The 27,188-nt window shown below is 40.9% G+C and overlaps 1 protein-coding gene across 1 annotated transcript in view; it reads right to left on the bottom strand.

The window, feature by feature from the left end:
• The window catches only part of ADAM8 (ADAM metallopeptidase domain 8), a 45,811-nt gene extending 21,011 nt beyond the window's left edge, over nt 1–24,800 (bottom strand). Inside the window, exons 1-19 of the mRNA XM_063958633.1 lie at nt 24,709–24,800; nt 22,993–23,096; nt 18,161–18,237; nt 16,444–16,522; nt 13,951–14,027; nt 9,712–9,901; nt 8,257–8,322; nt 8,100–8,168; nt 6,886–7,055; nt 6,641–6,722; nt 4,965–5,113; nt 4,638–4,815; nt 4,411–4,500; nt 4,047–4,242; nt 3,664–3,766; nt 3,139–3,322; nt 2,896–2,973; nt 2,192–2,276; nt 1,104–1,221 (exon numbers count right to left, since the gene is read on the bottom strand). Of these exons, the coding sequence (XP_063814703.1) occupies nt 1,104–1,221; nt 2,192–2,276; nt 2,896–2,973; nt 3,139–3,322; nt 3,664–3,766; nt 4,047–4,242; nt 4,411–4,500; nt 4,638–4,815; nt 4,965–5,113; nt 6,641–6,722; nt 6,886–7,055; nt 8,100–8,168; nt 8,257–8,322; nt 9,712–9,901; nt 13,951–14,027; nt 16,444–16,522; nt 18,161–18,237; nt 22,993–23,096; nt 24,709–24,760 (2,147 nt within the window). The 5' untranslated portion in view covers nt 24,761–24,800. The remainder of the gene's footprint in view (nt 1–1,103; nt 1,222–2,191; nt 2,277–2,895; nt 2,974–3,138; nt 3,323–3,663; nt 3,767–4,046; nt 4,243–4,410; nt 4,501–4,637; nt 4,816–4,964; nt 5,114–6,640; nt 6,723–6,885; nt 7,056–8,099; nt 8,169–8,256; nt 8,323–9,711; nt 9,902–13,950; nt 14,028–16,443; nt 16,523–18,160; nt 18,238–22,992; nt 23,097–24,708) is intronic.
• Nucleotides 24,801–27,188: the final 2,388 nt, after the last annotated feature.

Here is a 27,188-nt window from a genome sequence, read left to right as displayed (position 1 = left end):
AAAAATAAAGTTTGTTTTTTTGCTGTAAGGGCGTGTACACACGGTGAGATTCGGACTTATCCGATTCTCACTGTGCGACAGGGGGCCGGGTCGGCACTTAGCCAGTATCGCAAGCACATAATGAGTGTGCTTGCGATCCTGGTTCTGTGCGATTTTGGCTAAGTGTCAATCCTGACTATCTCTTCTATAGAGATAGTCAGGATTGACTTGCCTGCACAGCCTATTTTTTCGGCCGATGCCGACCGCGCGGGGCCGCGCATCGGCATCGGATCGGGATCGCAAGGTGACTGTCACCTTGCGATCTGCACTATCTTTTCTTCCGATTCTGACTATATAGTCAGAATCGGAAGAAAAGATCTTACCGTGTGTACACACCTTTACGTAATTCACTAGTAATTACTTTTTATGGTTAAAGTCTTCAGATTACTATTAATGACTGATAATTTCCATGGCAATATCAGTCACATGGCCCATGATGTAGCGAGCAGAGAGGCTTTTGAGTACCCCTCTGAACTCTATTTTTTCTATGACATATTTCACCTCCTTCTCCCCTTCTATATGATCTCCAATCCTTTGCATTTATTAAAAAAAACCTGTGAAAAGCAGAATTCAAACACCAGTGGGGGTATCTACCCTAAGCAGCACTCTCCATGTTGCAACCACATCAAAGAGACTCTAGCATAGCATTAGACAGATTTGATCAACTTCCAAAATGTATCATGGTATGATTCAGATAGAAGCAGAGAGCTGCCAAGGTAAAACAATGACTCATACTGCTGTATTAGCATAATGCTGATGAACACCACAAAAGGCTGATTTACTCTGACATAAAATCTAATCAATAATTGGTCATAAGGCTCAGGAATGCTGATGGCAATTAGTTTGTAACATGAAACCTCATCACAGAATGATTCAGTTCAGGAAGAGTATAGCTGTAACATATTTCAGCAACAACATAAAAAAATACATTTTGTTCTTAGATATGTGTTCATTGGACAAAACCCTAATGATTTGATAGGAAACAGTCTGCTCCCACGGATTTAAATGGAATTTTGTTCAACAAATTGCCAGCTTACTGATTCATTCCTTTAAGCACTGCTCACCTTTTTTCTGGAAATTTCCTTTGTCTTTTCTTGTAGTAGAAAATGCTTATGGCAACAATGATGGCTAAGAGAGAAACAGCGACTAGAATTCCAATAACTAGAACCCCTTTGTCATTCTCTGTAACAAGTTTATTCTATTAGTAAAATATACTCAAAAGTTGTAACAGGAAAAAACAATAATCAATGATAAAGACCAATTAACAAAAAGGAAAACTAAAGAAAAAAAATTGTAAATACAGCTAATGCACACTAAAGCGTACTGCCAAGCATTTATACATTACAAAAATGTGTACACAATAGGTGGATACTGTACAAATGTGTGTGTATATATATATATATATATTTATTTATTATTATTATTATTATTTATTTTTTTGGGGGGGGGGACTTGGTAAACAGTTAAAGGAAAAATGGGGAGCCACAATAGGCAATGCTGCGCAAGGGCTTGGGGTGATATGCGACACTTGTATATCTGTGTGCGACTGATTCTGTATCTGAAGCACAACGGAATTTGGCAAAATAAAAAAGCAGCTGCATCGTAGAATCAAAAATTATTCAGACTCAGCTGCACACAGATGTACAAGTGTCACATATCAAGTTAATTAGCACAGTCTCGTGAAGCGGTTTAGTCCACTCGCATTGCAACAAAGATGCACATTCCTGCGACAGAAATACTCGGTGTAAGCCAAGTCGCATGTGTCTAGAAGGGATGTTTAGTGCAACTTTATGTGGACACATCCGTACAGTATGTAAAACAGCTGAGAAATACTGTGCTGCACCAAGATATTGTACTTGCACTGTCGGACCTTGTGATGAGTTTTAATAATAAATGCTAGTTTGTTTGGCCCCTTATTGTGATCAAGTGGCGTAGCTTACACTGCCATGACTGCACATGGCTGGCTCACATACTAACCTGTGATGCCCTATTTGGCCAGGTACACCAAGCTGATCCCAAGAACACTGGCTAAAGAAAGACAACTTGAGGTTTAAATTGATTTACTTAAGTGCTATGTCCTAATGATTGAGATGCTATTAGAGAGTTTAGAGTCATGGTAACAGTGACAGATTAGTAACAGGAAGTTTCATACCTGCATAGTTCTCTGTAAATTTGTGGTCGCAGTATGGTGGTGCCCAGCCAGGATCACAGTGGCACTGTTGCTTGTGGTTACAAATCTATAGAAAGATAATAATCATTTCTACTGTAAGGCAACGGGAGCCATATTTATGAAGCAGTGTGTTTTATCGAAAATTCCCCAACTAACAGCATGTGAGAAATGTCCAGCACTTGATCTTCAGAAATGAACCATTCCCAGCCAATGCTCTCAAGAAACTTCTGTATCCCAATACTGATAACAAGTGTGCAATCATTTCTAACTCACTGGACAGCTACCAAAGCTGACCAATCAACTGCAAGCAACGCATGGCTGTAAGCAGGTAATACTTTCTACAATGTGTACCACAATCAGCCAATGAAATGGATAAAAAATTAGTTTTCGATGCAATTACTAACAATTGACACCTGGGTAGCAGTAGCAATGGCATTCAAATTCTCCTGACTGCCACTTCTATAGAAGGGACTATTACTGAGACATCAAAGGTTTATTGGGAACATATGAGCCCCAGGTACAGTTAGTTGGGGAGCGGGGAGTTACTAAGTAGTGGTGTCACCAAAATAGTGGGTTTGGATCATGCTTCACACACTCAAATTTCACTCATTTCTCTAATAAACAAACTGCCAGAACTTCTGCTACATGTTAAGTCAGTAGTTAATAATGATGACATGTATACATACCCCTCTGTTGTTGCACTTTGCAGAACAGTTCTGTTCTCCATACACCGATAAATCCTGGCATTCACCATCAAAACACACCTACAACATAGGTTAATTGTAATTTAGAGTTCTGTTGCAGGCCCTGTCAGGCTTGTAAAGAATTATAGGCACATTTCACAAAATGTCAAGAGCATCAGACGTTAGCCGTGTAATGAGGCGAGATAAAGCCAGTTACATGAAGCTGAATACTTGCATACATCTTACCATTCCTGTGCCACACTTTGTCCCTGTTGAAACCATGCCAGGATCAGGAGTGATCCCTCTCTCCTCATCAGCAACCTCAGCCACCTTACACTCCTGGCCGCCTTGAAGTTTCATCATATACTTGTTGTTAGTTATAGGGAATTCCGTGCCCCTTATACAGTGTATTCTGCCACATTTCGCATCCCTAGAAGAAGACAAACACAAGAATACATGTACTTAACAATCTTTTATTGTATGCCGCATAACTAAAGCATGATTACATAACAAAACAAATTGAATCCAAAGTATGAAAGGCACGATTTCATTATTCACAGGCACAATACACGGTCTTTTCTATTCTTTCATTAGCAGATTAAAAATAATCATTATATATTTATCAATCAATCACCGCACATAGGAGAGAGGCTGACTGCTGCTGCATGTGCTGTGCTGGGGAAGAGAGGCTGCTGAAGCAGCAGCAGTCAGTTCTCTCTCCCTGCCTGCCTGCTGTCCGCAACAGGGAAGGGCGCCACTGGTGACACATACTTAGCTCTACAGCCTTGAAATCCATGCTCCGTTTTCTTGCAGTGCAGATGTTTGTTGCCATGAATGTTGCTCCTGAAGCATGTATCTGGGGCAACTTGTGCATCTACATAACAAAATAATACAACTTGGTAAGTTTAATACTACATATTAAAAATTACATACAATGCAACAAATGCTCCAGTACATGTCCGTGAAGTATCTTTATACACACACACACACACACACACACACACACACACACACACACACACACACACACACACACACACAAAATGAGGCATACATCTATAACTCATAGGATACAATTCGTTGCCCTAACCTACAGTCAATCAGCAGCCAACATTAAGTTAGCTTGTACACCATGACAAGGCCTGAACATATACCTGATCCCCACAGTGCCTTGCATTGCTGAGCAAGAGATGGGCAGTCTCCATTGTAACAGTAGCTGCTCCCAGATGCACAGGACGCTCCATTCTCCTGAAAAGCATCCTCGGGGCACTGGGCAGAGTTTCCAGAGCAATATTCAGGCAGGTCACACTCTCCCTTTCTCTTGCGACACATTTCCCCAACTGGACGGATCTAGTAAAAGGAAGATATCCGATTGATAACCGGTTTTATTTTCTTACCAAGTAGCTTCATGGATGGAAACATAGCATTAAACATGTCATTGTTTGCAATCACACGCTACCAAGGATCCAGTGTTTTTTGACCACCACAAGGCTGAAGACATTGGCATGATATGTGTACCTTGCACTGCTGGCAGCACTCTCCTTGTGCACACTCTGCTCCTTCCTTCAGCCTGCATGTGGTAGCATTGCAACACGGGTTAGTGCATTCCTGTCAGTATAAAAGAAGCAGAGATGAAGAAACAGCAAACTACAATCTGCCATATGTGGGGCTGAATTAGCTTTTACTGCTCTCTTTTGATATGTAGATACTTGAGCACAGTTGCCGGTATTATATGGAATGGTTACCTCAGGTGTTCCGCAGTCACACTCCTCTCCACTTTCCACAAATTCATTTCCGCAGACTGGACCCCCAAATAGCTGATTACTGTCTGGGACGTTGAAGAGACAGCTGGGGCTTATATTACTTAGGAAAGTCTGTAGGTCTTTCCGGCTGCAGCTGCTGAAGATTTTGGGATACACTATGCTGTGGGTCAGAGAACACACATAAATTTAGATGCAGTCATAACAGGCACAAATGGTAATCAGAGTATATGCACACTCGCTATGTATTAGAAACATATGGAAAGCCATTAAGGCTCGTATAAAAGACCTTGTAAATCATTTTGCGCTCACCCAACAATCTTCGACATGACACAACCTCCTTTTTCTCGACTGACGGCACAGCTGCATCCTTCCAAATCTTCGTCATGAGACATGCCAAGGTTGTGCCCCATTTCGTGTGCCAGGGTGGACGCAGCCCCAATGGGATTTGTACTGTGGTCCTAGGTTATTAAAAATTAAATAATGCTTGGTAATTTTTGGAGTTATGGACTAAAAAAATGGCCTGTTCAAGAATCAGTACAATAGGGCTAGATTCTGGGTTATATACTATGGGCCTGATTCAGCTTTGTAAGTAAACAAAAAAAAAAAACAAGTAACTTTGGGGGTAATTCAGATCTGATCGCTAGGCAGCGATTTTTTGCAGTCCTGCGTTCACAGATAGTCGCCGCCTACAGGGTAGTGTATTTTTGCTGAGCAAGTGTGCGAACGCATGTGTGGCAGAGCTGTACAAACAGATTTTGTGCAGTCTCTGCGCAGCACAGGACTTACTTAGCCGGTGCGATCACATCAGCCTGTTCGGGGCCGGATTTGACGTCAGACACCCTCCCTGCAAACGCTTGATCCCACCTGCGTTTTTCCAGACACTCCCTGAAAACGGTCAGTTGCCACCCACAAATGCCCTCTTCCTGTCAATCTCCTTGCATATGCCCATGTGAATGGATCCTTTTCACAAACCTGTCACTGACCAGTGATCCACTTTGCAGCCATTTGTCACACCTGCACATTGCAGTGTATACGCATGCACAGTTCAGATCTGATCACCCGCTGTGCGAAATCGCACAGCAGCGATCAGGTCTGAATTACCCCCTTTGTGTATGAAACAAATTATGTTGCCACACATGGGGAGCAAATACATTTTTATTGTTTTTGTGCAGGGTATATTCTGGTTGCTTCTGCATGTAGCCCACAAATATTAAACAGCTTTATTTTTACACTGCAATTTAGATGTCCGTTTGAACACACCGCACCCAATTCTAACTCTCTCTGCACATGTTACATCTGCCCCACCTGCAGTGCAACATGGTTTTGCCCAGTTGCTTGCTTTTTTTTGCTGTTCTTGAAAATCAGAATCAGGCCCAATGTCAATATGGGACATAGTTGTCTTTTTTTTCACTGCACACGAGTCTAAGTCGTACCCCAATTGTGCTTGTACAGAGTTGCAGTTGTGATATCAGACGTATGCACCCAGAAGTGTATTGAAAATGGATTGGGCGTTTCTGGGCAGTGACAGGAAGGTGGCTCATGAAACGCATGGAGATGGTCCATTTTATGGCTGTTTTAAAGGAGTGTTGCTGAAGTGTCTGTGTACACATTTGCTTAATCGCTCTCTTTGGAAGCCATACTCGGATGCAAATCTGCACCTAACATAGGGCTGGTGCAAATTCCCATGGTGCGACCGATAGTGGTGTCTAAAGAGGCACCAAGCACAAATGCAGCGTCTGGAGACACTCGAAGTGGGCGTCTCAGTCCTTGCACATTCACAAGCACAGATATACACAAGGTAACAGTTTATAGCGGTATTAGCACCAAGTCGCAGATGTGCAATTGGCAAAGCCGTACATACGGAAACCGCTTCCTGTGACTCAGAATCCGGCCTATTGTCAGGTAATTGTGTAATATTACTATGTATCCCAAAGGGTTCTGTGTACATTACAAATTCAATAGAAACAAATCTCCATTCCACTCACTTGGTTTACAGCTCCAGAGTCACCAGTACACATTGCAAGTTTGGTGGCCAGGCCGACAGTATTCCCTTCGAAGTCCACCCCACTATGTGTAAACATAAAGAGGTCAAAGATGTTTAAAAATTCCATCAAAGAAGTAAAACCACACCAGTAATGTCTGTCAATGACGCCGCATGATTAAAAAAAACATAGGGTTCACAGAAAAATTCTAAAATAGCAGGCAAACATTTATTACACATCAATCTTACGTGATGAGCTGGGCATTATCATGGACTTTTGTTCGTAGAAGGTCCTTCTTGCGCCAGTTCAGGAAATTGTCTAAAGTTACACCAGCATTGGGGCTCACTACTATCTTGTCACGTTTGGTCCAAACCTCCATACCAATAAGAGCAACTCGGAAATTCAAGGAACGGTACAGCTGATGGAAATCACAAAACACAGAATTTTATCATGTATTATTTAATAATTCACCTATGTCATATACATCTAAATGATCAAAGTTAAATTCCAAAAACTTTATATAACACTAAGGCAAGTCTAGCCAACCTTTGGCTCTACATATACATCCCAGCATGCCCTGTCACAGTTTTAGCATCCCCCCTAATAGCAAAACTGTGGTAGGGTATGCTAGGACTTGTACTTTCACATCAGGTTGACCAGGATTGCACTAAGGGGTAGATTTACTGAAGCTTCTAAACCAGAGAAGAGGTTGTGTTGTATTTAGCAACCAATTAGATTTTAGTTTCTAGAATGTAATAGAGAAACGAAAAATGATAGCTAGAATCTGATTGGTTGCTTATGGGCAACACATCCACTTTTCATATTTAGGTATGTACTGTATGTATTAATAATCGCAAACTGCCGCAATTTTTAACATTTCGTTTTGTGGCAGATCTTTTTAATGAATCGATCCCCACTATGTATGTAGGAAAATCCGCAGGGACAGTGATAGCGATAACCACAGTCCCTGGGAGTTATTTCCCCTGCATTTTGGAGGAGTTCTTCACTCCCCTGGGGGAATCTGATGCTGTGCATGTGCACAGTATGAGTTTCCGGAATTGAGGTCCGCACTGGACAGAGACTGCAGGTGGGGAACACAGATGGATTTTTCTCCCGCTACCATGCCAACATAGACTTAAAGGAGTTTACTTCATCTGAAGATGGTGTAATATAACGTGGCCAAACTCTGAGAAGCTTCACTTTTCATGGTTTTATACATAGGGGTGAGATCATAGTGCCCATTCACAGAAATCTCCTGCATTATGCTATTAGTACACAGCCACAAACCATACAATAATGCAGAAACTCCAGTTTCTACATAATTTTCTGAGAAAAAAAAGCTTGATACATATGTTCCCTAGAAACTGTAGTGATTCAGCCACTAAACAAGTTGTTCACCAAACTGTAACACTTGCTCATCTAAATCCCAGAGTAGAACAGCATGTCAGGCTAAAGCCCTCACCTTATCTACATGGTTGACAATCTCTTTCATGCGATGCTGGAGAGTGGGGATGTCTTTGTATTTGAGGTACTGGAAAGGTATGAGAGCAGATGGTAAGACAATGTGCGCACATAAATAAATACTTGTAGTCTAATTATCTCCAAGATCCTGAACGTACCTCAGTGTTGTCAACCACCAGGAACAGTTCCACATATCTGATGCCAGTGTGCAGAGGGGCAAATCTCTATAATACATATACATTATTACAGCTTTCAATTTCATAGAAACAGAACAGGATTTCATTTAGTGCATCAGTATAATCAGTAATCACTCCTTTCACTATAGGTTTAGCTTTAAAGCCACCTGGCCAAGTAGGGTGAAAACAAAATCATCCTCTTTGGAAGCCATGTTGGCAGCTTCATGCAGTCACTTACCAGGGATTGCTGTATTACAGTCCTGGCCAGAAGCCAAAGGGTGCTTCTGGACAGCTGCTTTTGTAAAGGGGCAGAACTTGGTCATTGAAAACTGATGGAATAAGTGTTAATGCTACTTTACACTCATCAGATGAATTTTAATTGTATGTTAAATATATTGTTGATGAACAATGTTTACATATAGCAAACTATCTTAAAATTATATAATTGGAATTTTAAGCATGCACTGTAAAACAATTGCTTAGTCATGAATGTTCAATTTATCCCTAAATTCAGAACCGCTGTGAAGAGCTGGGCGACCAAAATTATCGAACCGCATCAATTGCATTTTTTTTTAGCAAATAACGATAATTGTATGAACTTATTAAATATGACAAAGTAGCAAATACAAAATGGTTTGTATGTTGGAGCCTTTATTTGGTGTCACTAAAACCAGAAGACATTTGTATATATGCTAACGGTACACAATCGATACTATAGTCTCTGTACTAACCAATCAGCTTCTAACTGCCATGTTACAGGCTGTGTTTGAAAATGACAGTTTGGAGCTGATTGGTTGGTACTTTATCTCTCCCCAAGCTTTGATAAATCTGTCCCTAAATTGATCAATAAATAAATTATACATTAGCATAGCTCATTTAAATATTTTATTGTTGAATTTTTTTATACTTTTTAAATATCTCATAAAAGCTATATTTGTTATCACAGAATTCTATTTGTTTATGGCTTATATAGAACAATATTGGCCACTTTGAGAAGACTATAATGGTAGTATGCAGGTAGCAAATATGATATTGTAATAATTATCTTCCTAATGTACCTGGATTAACAGATTTACTGGATTGAATTTAATAAAATTGATTTATAGGAGTGGATAACACTCGGAAGTATAATGAGGTGTTTATGAATTGAATTAACATGGCATGTCCTACATTTCTGTTTATACAATACGGAAGCACTAATCACATCACTGATCTAATCTGCTACATTCTTCCACCACTCATAAGGCTGTCTCATAAACACAACACAGATACATCCTACAAGGTTAGCAGTCTCATAATGACATTACAGATCTGCATGCTGTATGTACACGTGGGACTTTCCCCTATCTCTCTGGTGTACACACTTGCACAGCTTCCACCTTTACAATGAGGCCTGACATCAGCTCACTCTCCACATATCAAAACACTTCTACTTACCCAGGACTGGGGCTTCAGCATTGCTGCCACTTTAGGCCCATAGTCATACACAGTATTGCTGTTGGTGTCTTGGCAGGTTCCTCTCTTCATCCTCAAGTGTTCATGTTTGTAGACAGCATGCTCACCTTGGTCATCGACCCCTGAGAGAGGCTCTATTAAGTACATCTGGTCATCCACCTGAAAGAACCCACTGAAGATACACAAGCCAATGAAATTACAGCAGCCTGAGCCAACACCCAAGAACATTACCAGCACAAAGGATGACAGGAACTAATCATAAAGGGGGTACTGATGGGAGAGATGTGTGCTGAGCGATCTTAACAGAGACCGCTCAGCACACATCTCTCCCCCCGCTCAGCACAGCGCGATGTGCTGAGCGAGGGGAAAGACGGACGGGGGGGGGGGGGGGGAGCTCACTTCACATAACGGTGAAGCGAGCGACCCACTAGATTGAGCCTGCATGCAGGCTCAATCTAGCACCAGCGATAGCCCGCGCATCGCTATCACTGGGGGGCATACAATACACACGGCAGATCCGTGCTTAAAATCTAAGCAATCTTGTCAGATTGCTTACATTTTAAACACGGATCTCTCCGTGTGTACCCCCCTATACAGTTTACAATTGAGTTGATGACTTGGTAAGCACAATATTCAATTTACTGTTGACAAAAGGAGGAAAAATGGGCAAATTAGCATTTTCTGCTATATATATATATATATATATATATATGTCTTTATATATAGATAGATAGATAGTGCTGTAAGGGATCAGTATGAATTACCGACAGTCGGGATGCCGGCCGTCAGTATAAAGACAACGGCATCCCGGCTGTCAGTATGCCGACAGTGAGCGCAGAGTCCCCTTGTGGGCTTGTTGCGCTCGCCACGCTGCGGGTTTGGTGGCTCGCGCAGGTTCTATATTCACTCTAAGGGTGTCGTGGACTCCCATGAATGGGAATAGCCCCTGTGAGTCGGGATTCCGGCTGGCGGCATTGTCAGAAGTCGGGATCCCGGCGTCGGTATCCTGAGTGCCGGGATCCCAACTGCTGGCAATTTAACTGCATCCCTTCTGTCAAACATTTTAAATACTAAATATGTGGGAATCTTTATAACAGGAATGAAAAATAAATAAGTATACCGGTAATTAGTTTTTCTTTCATTTATATGAAGATGAAAGAATAGATATTAATCAGAATTTTCTGAAACCTGATCATCAGAAAATCTTAAACCAACTTATTCAGTTAACAATCCTGACTAGGCAGCTGGTGTTGATTAGAAATTCTGGAAGTAAAACTTCTGGTTTCATATTTACACCTGCAGCCCACCTTATGCCGCTTTCAGAAGTGTGACCAGGGAATTTGCCTGGTCTAGCAAGCCGGCAAATTCCAGAGTCTCAGCTCGATGACCCTGGTCGGGAACAAGGTCGTTGACCCAGATGACTTTGCTCCAGACCAGGCAGAAATCCTGGGTTGATGTGCGTTCATGTGCAAAAACCCGGGATATAGCTGCATGTGTGAAAGGGGTATATGTCAGCATTCTAAAAAGCAAATATAAGGTGTTTACTTAGAAAAGAAGTTAATATATTAAATATGAACAACTGTACAATAATCAAACCTGGGATCTTACTATTTTAGTCTATTAAATATCTCATTTCTTATTCACTTTAATGTCCCTTTTAAGTTAAAAAGCTTTTGTTTTTTTAAATTCTCTTAAACTCTTGATTGAAAAATACAACAATATAGCATATAAACACATTCAATTTATCTACATCTTAGTTTCCTAAAATAAAGCAGTTACATTGCTAGATAAAATGCACATTTCCTTCCGTCAATTTGTAGAGATGTACATACTATATATATAGACACAATTATCTATCTGTATATTTCTGCACAGCCCTCTCTAGCTAAATATATATATATATTTCTCCTGCTTTCTGAAGAAAGAAGAGCTGCACGGGGGGGAGTATTTATGCCTCAGGCCAGGAAATAGACAATATGAGAAATTACCTCCGTACGCCTCATTTCCTGGATGTTATGAGTTTCCAGTATAAGAGTTAATAATCAGAAAAAAGGAAGCTCTTTTTGCTTAGTGTTACATTTCCTCTTAAGTTTATTTAGGGCAAGAAAGTAAGTTTATTCTTTTAAATAAATTGACTTGTTTTCCATACATTAAAAAGACCGAGATCAGGCCCCATTCATTTTATAACTTTTATTCAACTAGATGCTTGTTAACTTGGGACTCAACTTGATTCTATCTATCTATCTATCTATCTATCTATCTATCTATCTATCTATCTATCTATCTATCTATCTATCTAATCTGAGGGGGCCCCAGAGATATCACTGTACAGGCCCCAAGATTTCTGTTGCCGGCCTACAACAACCAATTTATCCAATATATATAGTAACTATATATATATATATATATATATATATATATATATATATATATATATATATACATAAAGCTTCCTAGGCTAGCCAGATATCAGTATATATTTCAACAGTCGCTCTTCTCAAAAAAACTTTCCTTCATTTGGGTTCAGTTAAATCAATCAATCAATCAATCAATCAATCAATCAATCAACAGACATTGCACAATTTTTGTATGTCTCTGCTTTTTGTATTACAGGACAGTAATTTTTGTGTAAGCAATGGTACATATTTTAAGCAGAAATCGAATTATATGTTTTTATAAATCACTATAAGAAGCATCTTGGTAATTAACATTGTTCACTGGTCTGTTTCTTTGGACTGCTATTAACCACTTAACTGGAAAATTGTGGATTAGGTGAAGAACATGTATTTAAACTTATCCAAAATGATTTTATAAATAAAATAATAATTCTAATAATTATATATTGTACAAATTAATTTTATTTCCCCCAAACATCAAAACATCGTATTGTCACCATCAGAATATTGGGATGTTGATTTTCCCAGCGGCTGTTCATCTAAGCAGCCATCAGGTACACAATTGGGGACTGGGGGGGGCGTGTTAATTTACATTTTCCCAGTGGCTGCTAATGTCTGCAGCCGCTGGGTGGGGGGTCGTGCCGTGCCGATTGATCAATGGAAGGTCCTCCTGAGGGCAGCAGATAAGGGAAGATTCTCTTCCTGCAGCCGCCCACACTGTATCTGACTGCTTGCATCATTTGCGACCAGATCAGATAACTCACTGACTGGCGTGGTCGCAAATGATGCGACCATTCCAGGCAAGTGGTTAATGATGGATAATTTTGTGACTACCTTGACAACCACAGTCACATGACACATGATGTAATAATAATAATAATAATAATAATAATCATTTTATTTATATAGCACTCTTTCTCCAACAGGACTCAAGGTGCTTTACAAACAATACACATAATACAGAATATTTAAATAATAAAGCAATAGACAAGCCACACACATAAAAAAGAAAACCTAGAGTGTACAGTAATCATAATCTAAGATTGTTGTAGGCATTGTGGGTAATAACTTCCACAGGTTGTGTATTCCACCCTCACAGGTAACAGGTGAGGCAGCCATCTTGGGCGCACTGCAGAGGATTACCCTTGGTGGAATAGTATACCCCTAGAAGAGATGACACAATATGGGGTGATTGCAGCATCCTAACGCTCAGAGGAAGGTCTTAACAAAACCGTTGGGTCCATGTATTATTCATCGCAAGTGTACCAGATGAGGCAGCCATGTTGTGCGCACTTCGAAGGTTGGGAGATGAGCCATACAAGGGCCCAATGCATGTATGGGAAAACTGACACATGTGTAGTAGTATGATATACCCTGTGAAATACATCCTGCCGGGGGAGAAACCATCCAAGGCAACCATCTGGGGTGCACTGCATAGGTTACTGCTGGCAGGGTGTGCAATGAGTTGAGGTACACGTTACAGGAATAGCACACGATGGGGTGAGCATAGAGACTTTGTAACTCCCAACTAAGCTGTTTTCACTGAGATATCCTCCCTCTTTCTAATCCCTTCTGCCATTACATGACATGCTGAGAGCTGGATGGTCTATGTCTGTTCTCTCTCTCTCTCTCTCTCGAGAGAGAGAGAGAGAGAGAGAGAGAGAGAGAGAAAGACAATGATTTGCAGGCTAATAGCAAAAGAAAAAAAGACTACAAGATGCAAGCCTGAAAATGTACTTAACATGCTATTTGAAGAAAAAAAAATTAAGTGGTATTACTGTTTTAAATATTAAGTGTCTGTCTTTTCCATTTATGTGAATCTTACTTTATTCCATTACAGATGCTGATGCTGGCTGATGAATCACTCTCTCCATCCACATCTCCATGGTAAAAGCAGTGATCCTGTCAGACAAAAGACACAGGTTAACAAAATATTTCCCCAAATAATAGCAAAAGTGATAGGAGGACTGCTATTTACCTTTGCAGTTTATCAATATGATTAATGGACATGAAATAATATGGTTGAACACTTAAAAAAAAACAGTATTTTGAAATGTTCACACATTTATAAAAGATAATGATGACCATATTTATTGGTAGAGATCAGTGGAGTAAGGATCAGCAATAGAAACTGCAGCAGTGGCTCTGGGGGCCTCTGTAAGAACTCAGTGCTGCTTTGTTCCTCCCGGCACTAGTGCAGTCTTAAGTAATAAATGTAGGAGGCTTTCTAAATGGGGAGGATAGTGTGATGTTACCACTGCACAGTTATCCCGCAGGACTTCACAACTCTATGGTATGTCCATATTAAACATGCTGGAAGATCCAGGACTTCGGTTTCCACAACTTCTATGGGAGCTACTAATTACACATATTATGTTGGAAAATAAAGGACAGTCACTATTTATTGGGTAATATCCATCCTAATTGTTGTTTATGCTGGCATAGTATTACCAATATGATTTTTTTATTGAATGTGATTGACAGGTCTTTGTAAGTTAGAATATCTTTGAACCTTTTATATATTTTTAGAAATAAAACTGTTAACCGATTCAGCGCTATAGAAATGGAATACTGGTGAAAGGAGCTGACTGAAGAACATAATATTTTCAAGTACAGTATGTTCTTGAGAGAGAGAAAAACACTTATTCCGAGCCATGTGCTAGCAGTGCAGAGCCGTGCAGGCCTCTCCCAGTCTTCAGGAGACAGATTGCAGAGTATCATGAAGGAGAAAACAGCAGAAGGTTCTTCACACACAACCTCCTCTCTATTCCTCCTGCTCTGCTCAATAGAGTGGGTGGTGGGGGGTTAGTGGTTCCTTAAAGCGATATATGATCTGTGATCAATTGTGCCTATGTAAAAGTTATGTTATATATTCTGGAGACGACGTTACTGTTTATGCCACGGGCAAACATCAGAAGTCATGGGTTAGCCCTATAACTGCAATCATGTTTTTGGACCTCTCTGAATCCGATCACATCCAAAATGAGGTCACATATAGCCAATGTCATAAGGACATGCCCCAAAGGTGTTGTATTGTCAGAAGATTATCATACCACAGTTGGATTGACAGAATTCTGGGAGAAGATAAAGTGATTGTGGGGAAAAGAAAGCAAATAATGGAACTGTACTAAATGATTAGCTCTACAAGCAGACTTGCTGGCAGCACAACCATGAAACCATAGAAACTAAAGTTCTGTAATTAGAAGATTATAGAACACTTTTCTTTAATATTTATATCACTAGTAACACAACAAAAAATATGTGGAGTCCCTTATTCTATTCTAATTGAAATATTCATTTCACAACTAATGATCGTTGTCTTTGAAACGGAGAGTTACATATATGGTGTAAAGGTAGAACCGACATAAAATGCACATACCACAATGTTTCACACCTTAGCTTAGTCACTGGAGACTGGTAGAACTTGAGACTTATTAGGGTAATTGGTGTAAAAAACTTTTGACAACTTTTTACACTATCCCAATTCTTATGTAGCATGTAGTTGAATATGAATCAGATGTTTCTTAGCAACCAGTCAATATTTTTATTGTAATAAATAGGCAGATAGTTTCCAAACTGCTTATATTTCTGTATCTGCCTCTGGACACAAACATACTGTAGGCAGTCATTTTTTTAAATGAGTAGGTGCATGGAAGATATATTTCTATAATAAATGGGGGTGCTCAAATAACTACCCCTACCGATAAAAATAAATAAATTCATGCCTGGATTTGAATATTGGCAGAACACATATTGTTGGTGCTCAAACACCCACAGATATGACTGGAAAATGCCATACACAGACATGGGAAGATATGGATAGTGGCAGCAAAAATATTGAAGGTAATCAACCACCTGTAGTAGAACCCACAGAGCTAGCACCGCTAGGCACTATGATAGGATCTTTTATAAAATAATTGGGTGTGCTCTAACCCACATATATTTGTGCCCAAATATTTGAGGTGATCAAGCACCCACAAATCAGGCTTTTATGCTTTCAATGAAAATGAGGTAACCTAGACATGTAAACTATAGTGATATAGGTTCTTTTTAAATTGCAAGTGAGCACTTTGCCATGTCAGCATTGTAAAGATTCTTTGATGAGAAAGACACCATAAGAGGCTGGCTCTGGCTAAATTGCAAAGTAACTTTCCTTACAAATTACATGCAATTCCATGTTACCTCATTTCTGGCACTGCATGAGATCTTTATTGCATAAATGCTACAAAGTAATCCTACAGCTGTAAAAAGCATGGTATTAAAAAGAACGATAACAAGTAATGTAGCTGTTCTACTGCACATATGTAAGGATACCCACCTCCCCATCCTGAGTTTCTGTCACTTCCGTCTCATCTTCCAAATAGTAAGTCACTGTAAACGATTTCCCAAGAAATTCCCTACACAAATGAGCAAGTTATTAGCATAATGGTCTGAATCCTGTGCCCATACACATTGCCGGCTGTGAACTGCCATAAATCTATAGAGATCATTATTTAGTACAATCCTTACAAAAGTGTTCATTAACCGATTTACTCAATGAAACACCTTCACAAGATCATCTGGTTAGCCGATTGTAATTTAAGATCTGTGAAATAGGTTATCTTCAAAGTAAACCACAAATACACGTGAAAGTAGCGCCCACACCAACATTAACACTGTTTAACACAATATTTGTACATATGAGCTGTTCATTGTAACGATACACCCATTGAAACTATTCATTATTGAATCTACTATTTGCCCAACTTCTTCAGCAAAAAACTGTGAACGTTTAATGAAATTAGCAGCACTGTGCATGTAGGATGTGCGGCTGCTTATTACCACTTATTAAATTACTGCAACACTGAGTGCTCCTGCGCGTCTCCATGGGGAATCTGCGAACTTGGTAAGCGCAAGGTGCCAGAGAAATGGTCGGAATATAACAAATCGCATTGTCCCCCTTTAAATGATTGCTTTACATTTTCCATCTTGACAAAATTTGCTGCCTGAGACAGCTAACTCAATAGCCCAGCTAACTCAATAAGCTCCACTATTACATGCTGTGTCGGACTGAGGCAAGAAGGGCCCACTAGGGGCCCATAGCTAGGGGTGTGGTCAGCCTCCATAGAGGCTTGAAATATACCATAATTCTGTGCAGTATAAGATAACGTTATACTGCACAAGACTACAGATCCTGACTCTGCACTATGATCAGGTTCCAGACTGTTCACTTGTATAATACAAGTGCACAGTCTGGAACCTGATCCCTAGAGGAGGGGATGGGTCCATAAACAGTGAAGCTCACCGGGGGTCTCCCCTGTACCCCATGTGGGCCAATCCGACCGTGATTACATGTATGTCTAAACGGAACAAAAATTAAGATCATTTAAAAAACAGCTCATAGCGTTACACAGGAATTAAAAATGCAGCATTATACAGTAAAAAAAACTCTGTTACTGCTCAGGAACGTCCAAAACATTCTCAAGACATTACTGATACTGAGTATATCAATCACTACTGCAGTTCTGTGGGCACTGACTCTAGATGCATGTGCAGAAGAATACAGATCAGCAAACTGCTTCCAACATAGGCAGTGCCGCCAACTCAGAATCAGCCCCTACGTGTGACCAGAAATAAGGGGCATGGGAAGTGAATTGTTCATATGGTTAGTAACTGTGACATCTACACTGGAAACCTCATGCACACAGCTTTGTATAGTAACCTCCTTAGCAGGCAGTAAGCTTACTTTTCTACTGTCATCTTATTGTGAAAAAAATCAGAAAGGGGAAGTGTAGATCTGTTTATAATTCCCATGGGTATGGTCCAAAAATAGCTATATTGCCAATGACTGGAAGAACAGCTAGCAGAGATAAGTGATGCCCAGTGTAAATGGCCACAGAAAATATTACCATCTATCAGCTGGAATAAGTTAACCCATTAAGCCCTAGAAGCTTTCATGGTATTAAAATAATGAACATTTTGTTGTCCTATATTCACGTGTCTTTGTACTTATACCAGGAAACAGTACCCACCGCCCACCACATTGCTGTCAATACCTGTTCTTTATCAGCTTCAGTATGAGATTGTTGCCTCCCACAGTCAGTGCGTAGTGAGCATGGTCTGGGTACAGGTCCTGTAAACAATCAATATCAGCAACAATTACATTGATAATAGCATGTCATGTACAGTAAGTGTACTACAAGGCACACAACTATTATTCGCTAATGGGAGACACCTCTACAACCTGGAAATGTGCCACGGTATGCAGGTAGGTGGAATATATCATTAGTGCACTTAAGAGTGTAAACTTCACATCAATGTTTAACCTTATACCACCCCGTTCCAACTAAAGGTCACAGAGACCACCTGCTCTGAGCTGGCGCATAATTCAATATTTTTGTGGAGTGTTGAAAGCGGTGCGCCCTTTTGCAATGCAAGGAATGGTAGCTTGCATTAGTCAGTTGTACTTTTAGATTGGATAAATAAGCAACAAATATGTCTTAATCTTGATTATTAAAAAGAAAAATGTGCATTAATGATTTGTAAAACAAAAAAAAACTTTAAAAAATACAACTTTGTACATACTTTTTTTTAAAATTTACATGTTTTACTGGTTGGTATTGTTATTGCGTGAGGAAATGCCACAATGATTTTTGAGTACTGCCAGTTGGCATTAAATCAACTGCTAAATGAACAAACATTTCCGATGAGGCTAATTGCTTCATTCATAAAAAGCTTAAGACTTATGGGCCCTACACACTGATAGATCCGCCGCCGAGCTGCCTGACGGCAGATGCGGCCGACGGGCGACCTGGTGGCGGGGGGGAGCAGTGACGGGGGAGTGAAGTTTCTTCACTCCCCCGTCTCCATAGCAGTGCAGGAAAATATGGACGATCTCGTTCATATTGGTCCTGCATGCACAGGCAACGGGGCACCAGTGATGAACGAGCGCGGGGCCGCGCATCGTTCATCGCTGGAGACTCCACACTGAAAGATATAAACGGTATCTCATTCATTAATGAACGAGATCGTTCATATCGTTCAGTATTATCTGCCAGTGTGTAGGGCCCATTAGAGGAAGAATTAGTCAAACTTCTGGTGTTGCCTATAGCAACCAAATAGCATTTACCTATTAGTTATCTAGTTCACTCTAAGGGGTAGATGTATCAAAGCTTGGAGAGAGAAAAAGTTGAGAGAGATAAAGTACCTATTTTCTACTCCATACTCCCTACATCTGCCCCTAGCCCTAGGTTTCTGTCACCCTGATGCTTATGTTAGTGTTATGAATGCTGCTGTAGAACTATTTTTATATCATGTACTTGTCCTGCATTGTCTTGTGCTGTAAGTTGCTGTTTTCTAGTTTTGCTCATTTTTTCTGTACTTAGTTAGGAGCTACAGAACCCTTGTGGCTCCATATAAATAAAGGATAATAATAATAATAATAATAAATACTGGACAATAAATATTAGAAAGGGAAGTAGAGTTGAGTAAAGAAGTGATATAGACTGTATTTCACGTTTGGGCCTAGTTTAGGCCTGGCTTTCATCAGAGGTATAAGAATACATGTAAGAAATTGTTGGACCACAGGAGAAGAAATAAGAAGCTTGCAGCTGATTACATAACTCATTCATATACTCCCGATGGTGATTTAAACTAACATATGACAAATACCTTAAGATGCAACAAGAAACTCTAATATCTCATAGTATGGGGAAAACTACAACATGATAAAAATGTCAGTTATACTAATCCTTCAGTTATTTTTATTTTTTGTGTGTGTCTGTAACCTCAATTCCCAAATCACATGCATATACATACAGACAATACACAGGGAACACAGCAAATCTCTAGGTTAGGTGACAATTACTGCCAAGAAAGAAATGTAACATGTTTTATATTGTGAAAAAGTACCTATTTTGGAACGCAAAAGGCCACAGAAAGTAATGGCATAGGTCTAATAAACATCAACACCATATGGTTATCTGGTCATTAATGGCCAAAAATGTACTCAAAATATATTTGTTGACTTATTTCTATTTAGTCCTTGTGCATCTCCAGTAAAACAGGCATAAGAGCATTAAAACGATGCACAAGAAACATTGGGGTAAATTTACTAAGGTCCCGATTTTGACCGAGATGCCGTTTTTTCATCAAAGTGTCATCTCGGTAATTTACTAAGCAATAATCACGGCAGTGATGAGGGCATTCGTAATTTTATGGAAGTCCAACAAAAAAAATACAAATGAATACACCATCGGTCAAAACGCGGCTGTTTAAGTATGAATCTCGGTAATTTACTAAGAAGTGCAAAGCAAAAAAAAAACAAACACTGCCGTGAAAAATTACAACTCGTAAAAAAGTGCTAAAAAAAAACAGACCTGCTTTTTTAATCCGTGATTGTCCATGAGATCCGTGCATGTATATCAGTGGGAAGGGGTGGGAAAGTGGTTATTTTATTTAAAAAAATTGCGTGGGGTCCCCCCTCCTAAGCATAACCAGCCTCGGGCTCTTTGAGCCGATCCTGGTTGCAGAAATATGGGTAAAAAATTGACAGGGGTTCCCCCATATTTAAGCAACCAGCATCGGGCTCTGCGCCTGGTCCTGGTTCCAAAAATACGGGGGACAAAAAGAGTAGGGGTCCCCCGTATTTTTAAAACCAGCACCGGGCTCCACTAGCTGGACAGATAATGCCACAGCCGGGGGTCACTTTTATATAGTGCCCTGCGGCCGTGGCATCAAATATCCAACTAGTCACCCCTGGCCGGGGTACCCTGGGGGAGTGGGGACCCCTTCAATCAAGGGGTCCCCCCCCCCCCCCAGCCACCCAAGGGCCAGGGGTGAAGCCCGAGGCTGTCCCCCCCCCATCCAATGGGCTGCGGATGGGGGGGCTGATAGCCTTTTGTGATAATGAAAAGATATTGTTTTTAGTAGCAGTACTAAAAGGCCCAGCAAGCCTCCCCGCATGCTGGTACTTGGAGAACCACAAGTACCAGCATGCGGCGGAAAAACGGGCCCGCTGGTACCTGTAGTACTACTACTAAAAAAATACCCAAAAAAAGACAAGACACACACACCGTGAAAGTAAAGATTTATTACATACATGCACACAAACATACATACATACTTACCTTATGTTCACACGAGGGTCTGTCCTCTTCTCCAGTAGAATCCAAGGGGTACCTGTTGAATAAATTCTACTCACCAGATCCCGGGTCCCAGGGTCCTCGGGGCAACCATTTGTAATCCAGGTACTTGAATAAAATAACAAAACGGAAAGCCGAGCCACGAACTGAAAGGGGCCCCATGTTTTCACATGGGACTCCTTTCCCCGAATGCCAGAAACCCACTCTGACTGATGTCTAAGTGGGTTTCTTCAGCCAATCAGGGAGCGCTACGTTGTAGCACCCTCCTGATCGGCTGTGTGCTCCTGTACTGTCTGACAGGCGGCACACGGCAGTGTTACAATGTAGCGCCTATGCGCTCCATTGTAACCAATGGTGGGAACTTTCTGCTCAGCGGTGACGTCACTTTAACAATGAAAAACAATATCTTTTCATTATCACAAAAGGCTATCAGCCCCACCATCCGCAGCCCATTGGATGGGGGGGGACAGCCTCGGGCTTCACCCCTGGCCCTTGGGTGGCTGGGGGGGGGGGGGGACCCCTTGATTGAAGGGGTCCCCACTCCCCCAGGGTACCCCGGCCAGGGGTGACTAGTTGGATTTTTGATGCCACGGCCGCAGGGCACTATATAAAAGTGACCCCCGGCTGTGGCATTATCTGTCCAGCTAGTGGAGCCCGGTGCTGGTTTTAAAAATACGGGGGACCCCTACTCTTTTTGTCCCCCGTTTTTTTGGAACCAGGACCAGGCGCAGAGCCCGATGCTGGTTGCTTAAATATGGGGGAACCCCTGTCAATTTTTTACCCATATTTTTGCAACCAGGATCGGCTCAAAGAGCCCGAGGCTGGTTATGCTTAGGAGAGGGGACCCCACGCAATTTTTTTTTTGGATTTTACAGTGTTTCATTTAAAAAAAAAAAAAAAAAATGAACCCCAGCACGGATCACACAGATCCGGCCGAGATTCATTGTAAAAAAGTCGGCAGTGTTTTGCTAATCACTGCCGTAAAAAACAGAAAAAAAAAACGAATGACATCGACATCGGAAAACCCGAAAAGGCTAAATACGGCAGCTTAGTAAATTAGACGTAATCAATTCAAAAAGTTGCAATTTTACACTGTCGATGTCATTCGTGATTGAACTTTGACCTGAAACGGGAAAATACGAATCTTAGTAAATTTACCCCATTGTATGAGTTCACAAAGCCTTTAGGACTGTGCTTGGACATTTTTCTCTGTTTGCATATAACCCGTTGTAAATTCAGCAGGAAGTATGTGATGGCCTAGTCACTCTCTCTGGCGGTGCAATAAGTCACCATTACAGCACCCCAATGATCACTGCTGGCTTATGAACTGTTCACATCAGAAATGTCATACTTGGAAGTGAATAAGTGGGGCTTGTGCCCAGACTGTTTACATTATCTCTGGTCGGACACCCCTCTTCTCTCGTCTGAGTCAAAGTCCCAGGGAACACAAGATTTCTCGCTGACATGAAAAATAGCTTCATAAAAAGTAGTAAGAAGACAAAGGAGGGCTGCGCCAGATCAGAGGTTGAACTTTGCCTTCTCAGAATGGTTTATAGGTTTTGCTACAGGGTCGCTCATTTAATTTGTCCTGTTATTGCCTAGACAGAATGCTCCCAGGCATGATATATTAGATTAACCTTTCCACTGCCATGTACACATGAATACTGCATCCACCTCTTATAGACATGTTTGTGAAATGAAAGGTATAAAAAGATATAATAAAGCATATAAAAAAATACACTAACCTGTGTCCCATGTAAGTCCCTTTTGGAAAAGACGTGATGCAACTTTATGGGGAACACACTTTCATATGTCTCAACATGTGGGAGTTTTATTTTTTCTGAATAGCCTGCAAAAGAACAGAAGGCTTATGATGAGTCGAAAGCATCTAATGATAGTAACAACAGTGGTGATGAATGGCTAATATTACTTTGCAAATCACAATAAACAAATGAAAATATCAACACGGGACAGAGAAAACCCCCAAAACTAAGGTACTGCAGCTCTGCTCCTAGACACCTGGATCCCTTTTCTGCACCTGGAAATGCACAGAGGGCAGATTACCAAAATCTACATTATTTCATATTTTATGTGATCTACACATTTTCAATAACAGGAACTATACCACATGCACAAAATAAAGTGCAATCTAATCAAATATCAACACCAAAATAAAACACATCTATCTATCTATCTATCTATCTATCTATCTATCTATCTATCTATCTATCTATCTATCTATCTATCTATCTATCCATCCATCTATCCATCTATCAACACAGAAGGTCTGTGGCCAGATATCAGTGAATCTTCTCATTTTTTTGTTTCACATATGAACACAAATTGAATGAACAATTGTAAAGTGCAATGGAATACGCTAGCAATTGATAAAAAATGTCAATAAACATACATTTTAGACTAATTGTATTATTTCACAACACAATTAACTATCCAATATTTAAAAAGTCTATTTACACTGGATATATAAGTAAATGTATCATTTAATATCCATTTCACAAGTTTCCTGTATGTGCAATGGCTCATGGCTTACTAAACCTTAAGCATAAGACAAATACATGGAAACCCAAAGTACACACCTTAACACTGGGGTATTATTATGAATTGCCTATGCAATTCACAATGAGAGTGTGAAAGCAATCATGTCCCTCGGTCACTGTCTCTCCATATTAAATATGCACAACTACTTTGTCACAATGTTCTAGAGGGAGAGAGAGAGAGAGAGAGAGAGAGAGAGAGAGAGAGAGAGAGAGAGAGAGAGAGAGAGAGAGAGAGATCCAAAGAATAAAACATAATATAGTGCTGATCATGGGTTATAGGAACTGTTAAAAAGAGAGTAAAACAGATAGGGCCAAATGTAAGAGTGAGAGTTTCAGAAAGTGAGAGATTTGGTAAGGTTTTACACTGCAAATCTTGCTGTGTAAATGATTGCCACTTAAAAAAAACCCTGCAAAACCTTACCAAATCTCACACTTTTGGAAGCTCTCACTCTATTACATTTGGCCCATAATCTGTATATAGACACTCCAGTCCTGCTCCATCAAAGCTCCTTGTACCCAATGACTGCTTAGCTGTTCTTAAAAGTCACAATTAAAATCGTGCAGTGGAAACATGTTCCTTATAAATAAAACTTTAGGCAAGTATACATAAAGCAAACTGTTCACTCTAGCCATCTATTGTTGGGATCCATATCATGCGCTTTATATATAACATACTCTCTCACCCTCTGTGTATAAACAAAATAGATTTCCAGACGACGCACATAATACATGGAATATGCTGTTTCCATACATCAGCCTTCACAGGGGATCCGTGTGACTGCAATAGATCAACTGATCCCTCCTGATTATTTCAGGTTTTCTTTTTGTAAAAAAAAAAGTTATGATGTTCTCCCCAGACCATGATCTTCATGTCACCGGCAATGTGTCCTAGAGATGACTTACCCGGCAGCGCAGCCCATAGAGCCAGCAGCAGTGCGGAGAGGATGTAGCCCATGCTGTACTGCGACTCTACTGAATACAGTGTATCCTCTGCTTGTTCCCACGCACGCCCAGCACATGGACCACAGACTATATCCCAAACTCATTTGCATACATGAATATGTTAATCACATATGGCTGTGATTGGATGGATCCTCATCTCAGGCCCTCCTCTCTTTCTGAGTCATAAGGACGTTTAAATAATCATCATTTTGAGGAAATGAGGAAGTCAGAGGCAGAGATTCCTCCCTGCACGTTAGCTGCTGGGTTACTGTTAGTCATGCATTACTGATGTAGAGGCTATACATTACATTGACAGCGGTTAGTAGGAAGAAACAAATACTGGGGGTCATTCCGAGTTGTTCGCTCGCAAGCTGCTTTTAGCAGATTTACTCACGCTAAGCCGCCGCCTACTGGGAGTGAATCTTAGCTTCTTAAAATTGCGACCGATGTATTCGCAATATTGCGATTACACCTCTCTTAGCAGTTTCTGAGTAGCTTCAGACTTAATCGGCATCTGCGATCAGTTCAGTGCTTGTCGTTCCTGGTTTGACGTCACAAACACACCCAGCGTTCGCCCAGACACTCCTCCGTTTCTCCAGCCACTCCCGCGTTTTTCCCAGAAACGGTAGCGTTTTTCCGCACACACCCATGAAACGGCCAGTTTCTGCCCAGTAACACCCACTTCCTGTCAATCACACTACGATCACCAGAACGATGAAAAAGCCGTGAGTAAAATACCTAACTGCATAGCAAATTTACTTGGCGCAGTCGCACTGCGGACATTGCACATGCGCACTAAGCGGAAAATCGCTGCGATGCGAAAAAAATTACAGAGCGAACAACTCGGAATGACCACCACTGTGAGGTGCACAGATAGGGGCTGCTTCTGACATGGGAAAAGTGTAAAACTGAAGTAACTTAGCACCTGGACGAACCATGTTGCAATACAAGGTGTACAAATACATTTATACTTTTATAATACTGGCTGCTCTTACATGTAGCTTCACAACTTTTATTTTTAAAGTGCAATTAGAGTTCAGCTAGGACATGAACCTCCCAATTCTAAGGGATATTTTTACTAAAGTGTGAGTTTTTCAGAGGCGGCTGTGTTGCCATAGCAACCAATCAAATTGTAGCTATCATTTATCTAGCACCTTGTAGAAGATGATAGCCAGAATCTGATTGGTTGCTATGGGCAACATCTCCACTTCTAAAAACCCGCACTTTAGTAAATATACCCGTGCGCATACTCTGTGATGCACAGGACAGCTAAACAAAGTCAAACGACATATTTCTCCAAAATACCAAGATTTTAGTGAGTCTTAAGCTATAGGGTAAGCTATAGGGTAAGCAAATACGTTTTCATATAAGAACAATTTCTCAACAGACCAGTTTAAAAGGAAAAAAAAATTCAAAGCGTGTGATGCACGGGACTTGATGTTCACTTTCTGGAAAATCACCCCCATAAATCCCTCCGCACATTTCAAATCTTGCCCACCTGCTTTGCGACATGGTTTATGCCTATGTGCAAAGATATGATTTTTTTGCTTTGCCTCCCAGCTCTGAATCAGCCCTATTGTATTTACTATCCGTTTTTTTTTCCATATAGGGCACAAACACTATTTACTGAAAACTGGTATCAAAGATAACAATTTATCATCACATTCAGAGAGTATAAACTATAAAGAACAAAGAATGGGTGGAATGATTACTAAATCATATTTCTCTGACGTCCTAGTGGATGCTGGGAACTCCGTAAGGACCATGGGGAATAGACGGCTCCGCAGGAGACTGGGCACATCTAAAGAAAGAATTAGGACTATCTGGTATGCACTGGCTCCTCCCCCTATGACCCTCCTCCAAGCCTCAGTTAGATTTCTGTGCCCGGCCGAGCTGGATGCACACTAGGGGCTCTCCTGAGCTCCTAGAAAGAAAGTATAGTTTAGGTTTTTTATTTTACAGTGAGACCTGCTGGCAACAGGCTCACTGCACCGAGGGACTAAGGGGAGAAGAAGCGAACCTACCTAAGTGGTGGTAGCTTGGGCTTCTTAGGCTACTGGACACCATTAGCTCCAGAGGGATCGCACACAGGACCCGACCTCGTCGTCCGTTCCCGGAGCCGCGCCGCCGTCCCCCTTACAGAGCGAGAAGCATGAAGGTCCGGAAAATCGGCGGCTGAAGACTTCTGTCTTCTCCAAGGTAGCGCACAGCACTGCAGCTGTGCGCCATTGCTCCTCATGCACACCACACATTGGGGTCACTGATGGGTGCAGGGCGCTGGGGGGGGGCGCCCTGAGCAGCAATAAAAAAGCACCTTGGCTGGCAAACTGACACCATATATAGCCCCAGGGGCTATATAGGTGTATATTAACCCCTGCCAGAATTATTAAAATAGCGGGAGAAAGCCAGCCGAAAAAGGGGCGGAGCCATCTCCCTCAGCA

The sequence above is a fragment of the Pseudophryne corroboree genome, chromosome 3 (assembly GCF_028390025.1).
Source record: "Pseudophryne corroboree isolate aPseCor3 chromosome 3, aPseCor3.hap2, whole genome shotgun sequence".
Classification (NCBI taxonomy): Eukaryota; Metazoa; Chordata; class Amphibia; order Anura; family Myobatrachidae; genus Pseudophryne; species Pseudophryne corroboree.
This window is presented reverse-complemented; position numbering and strand designations above follow the sequence as displayed.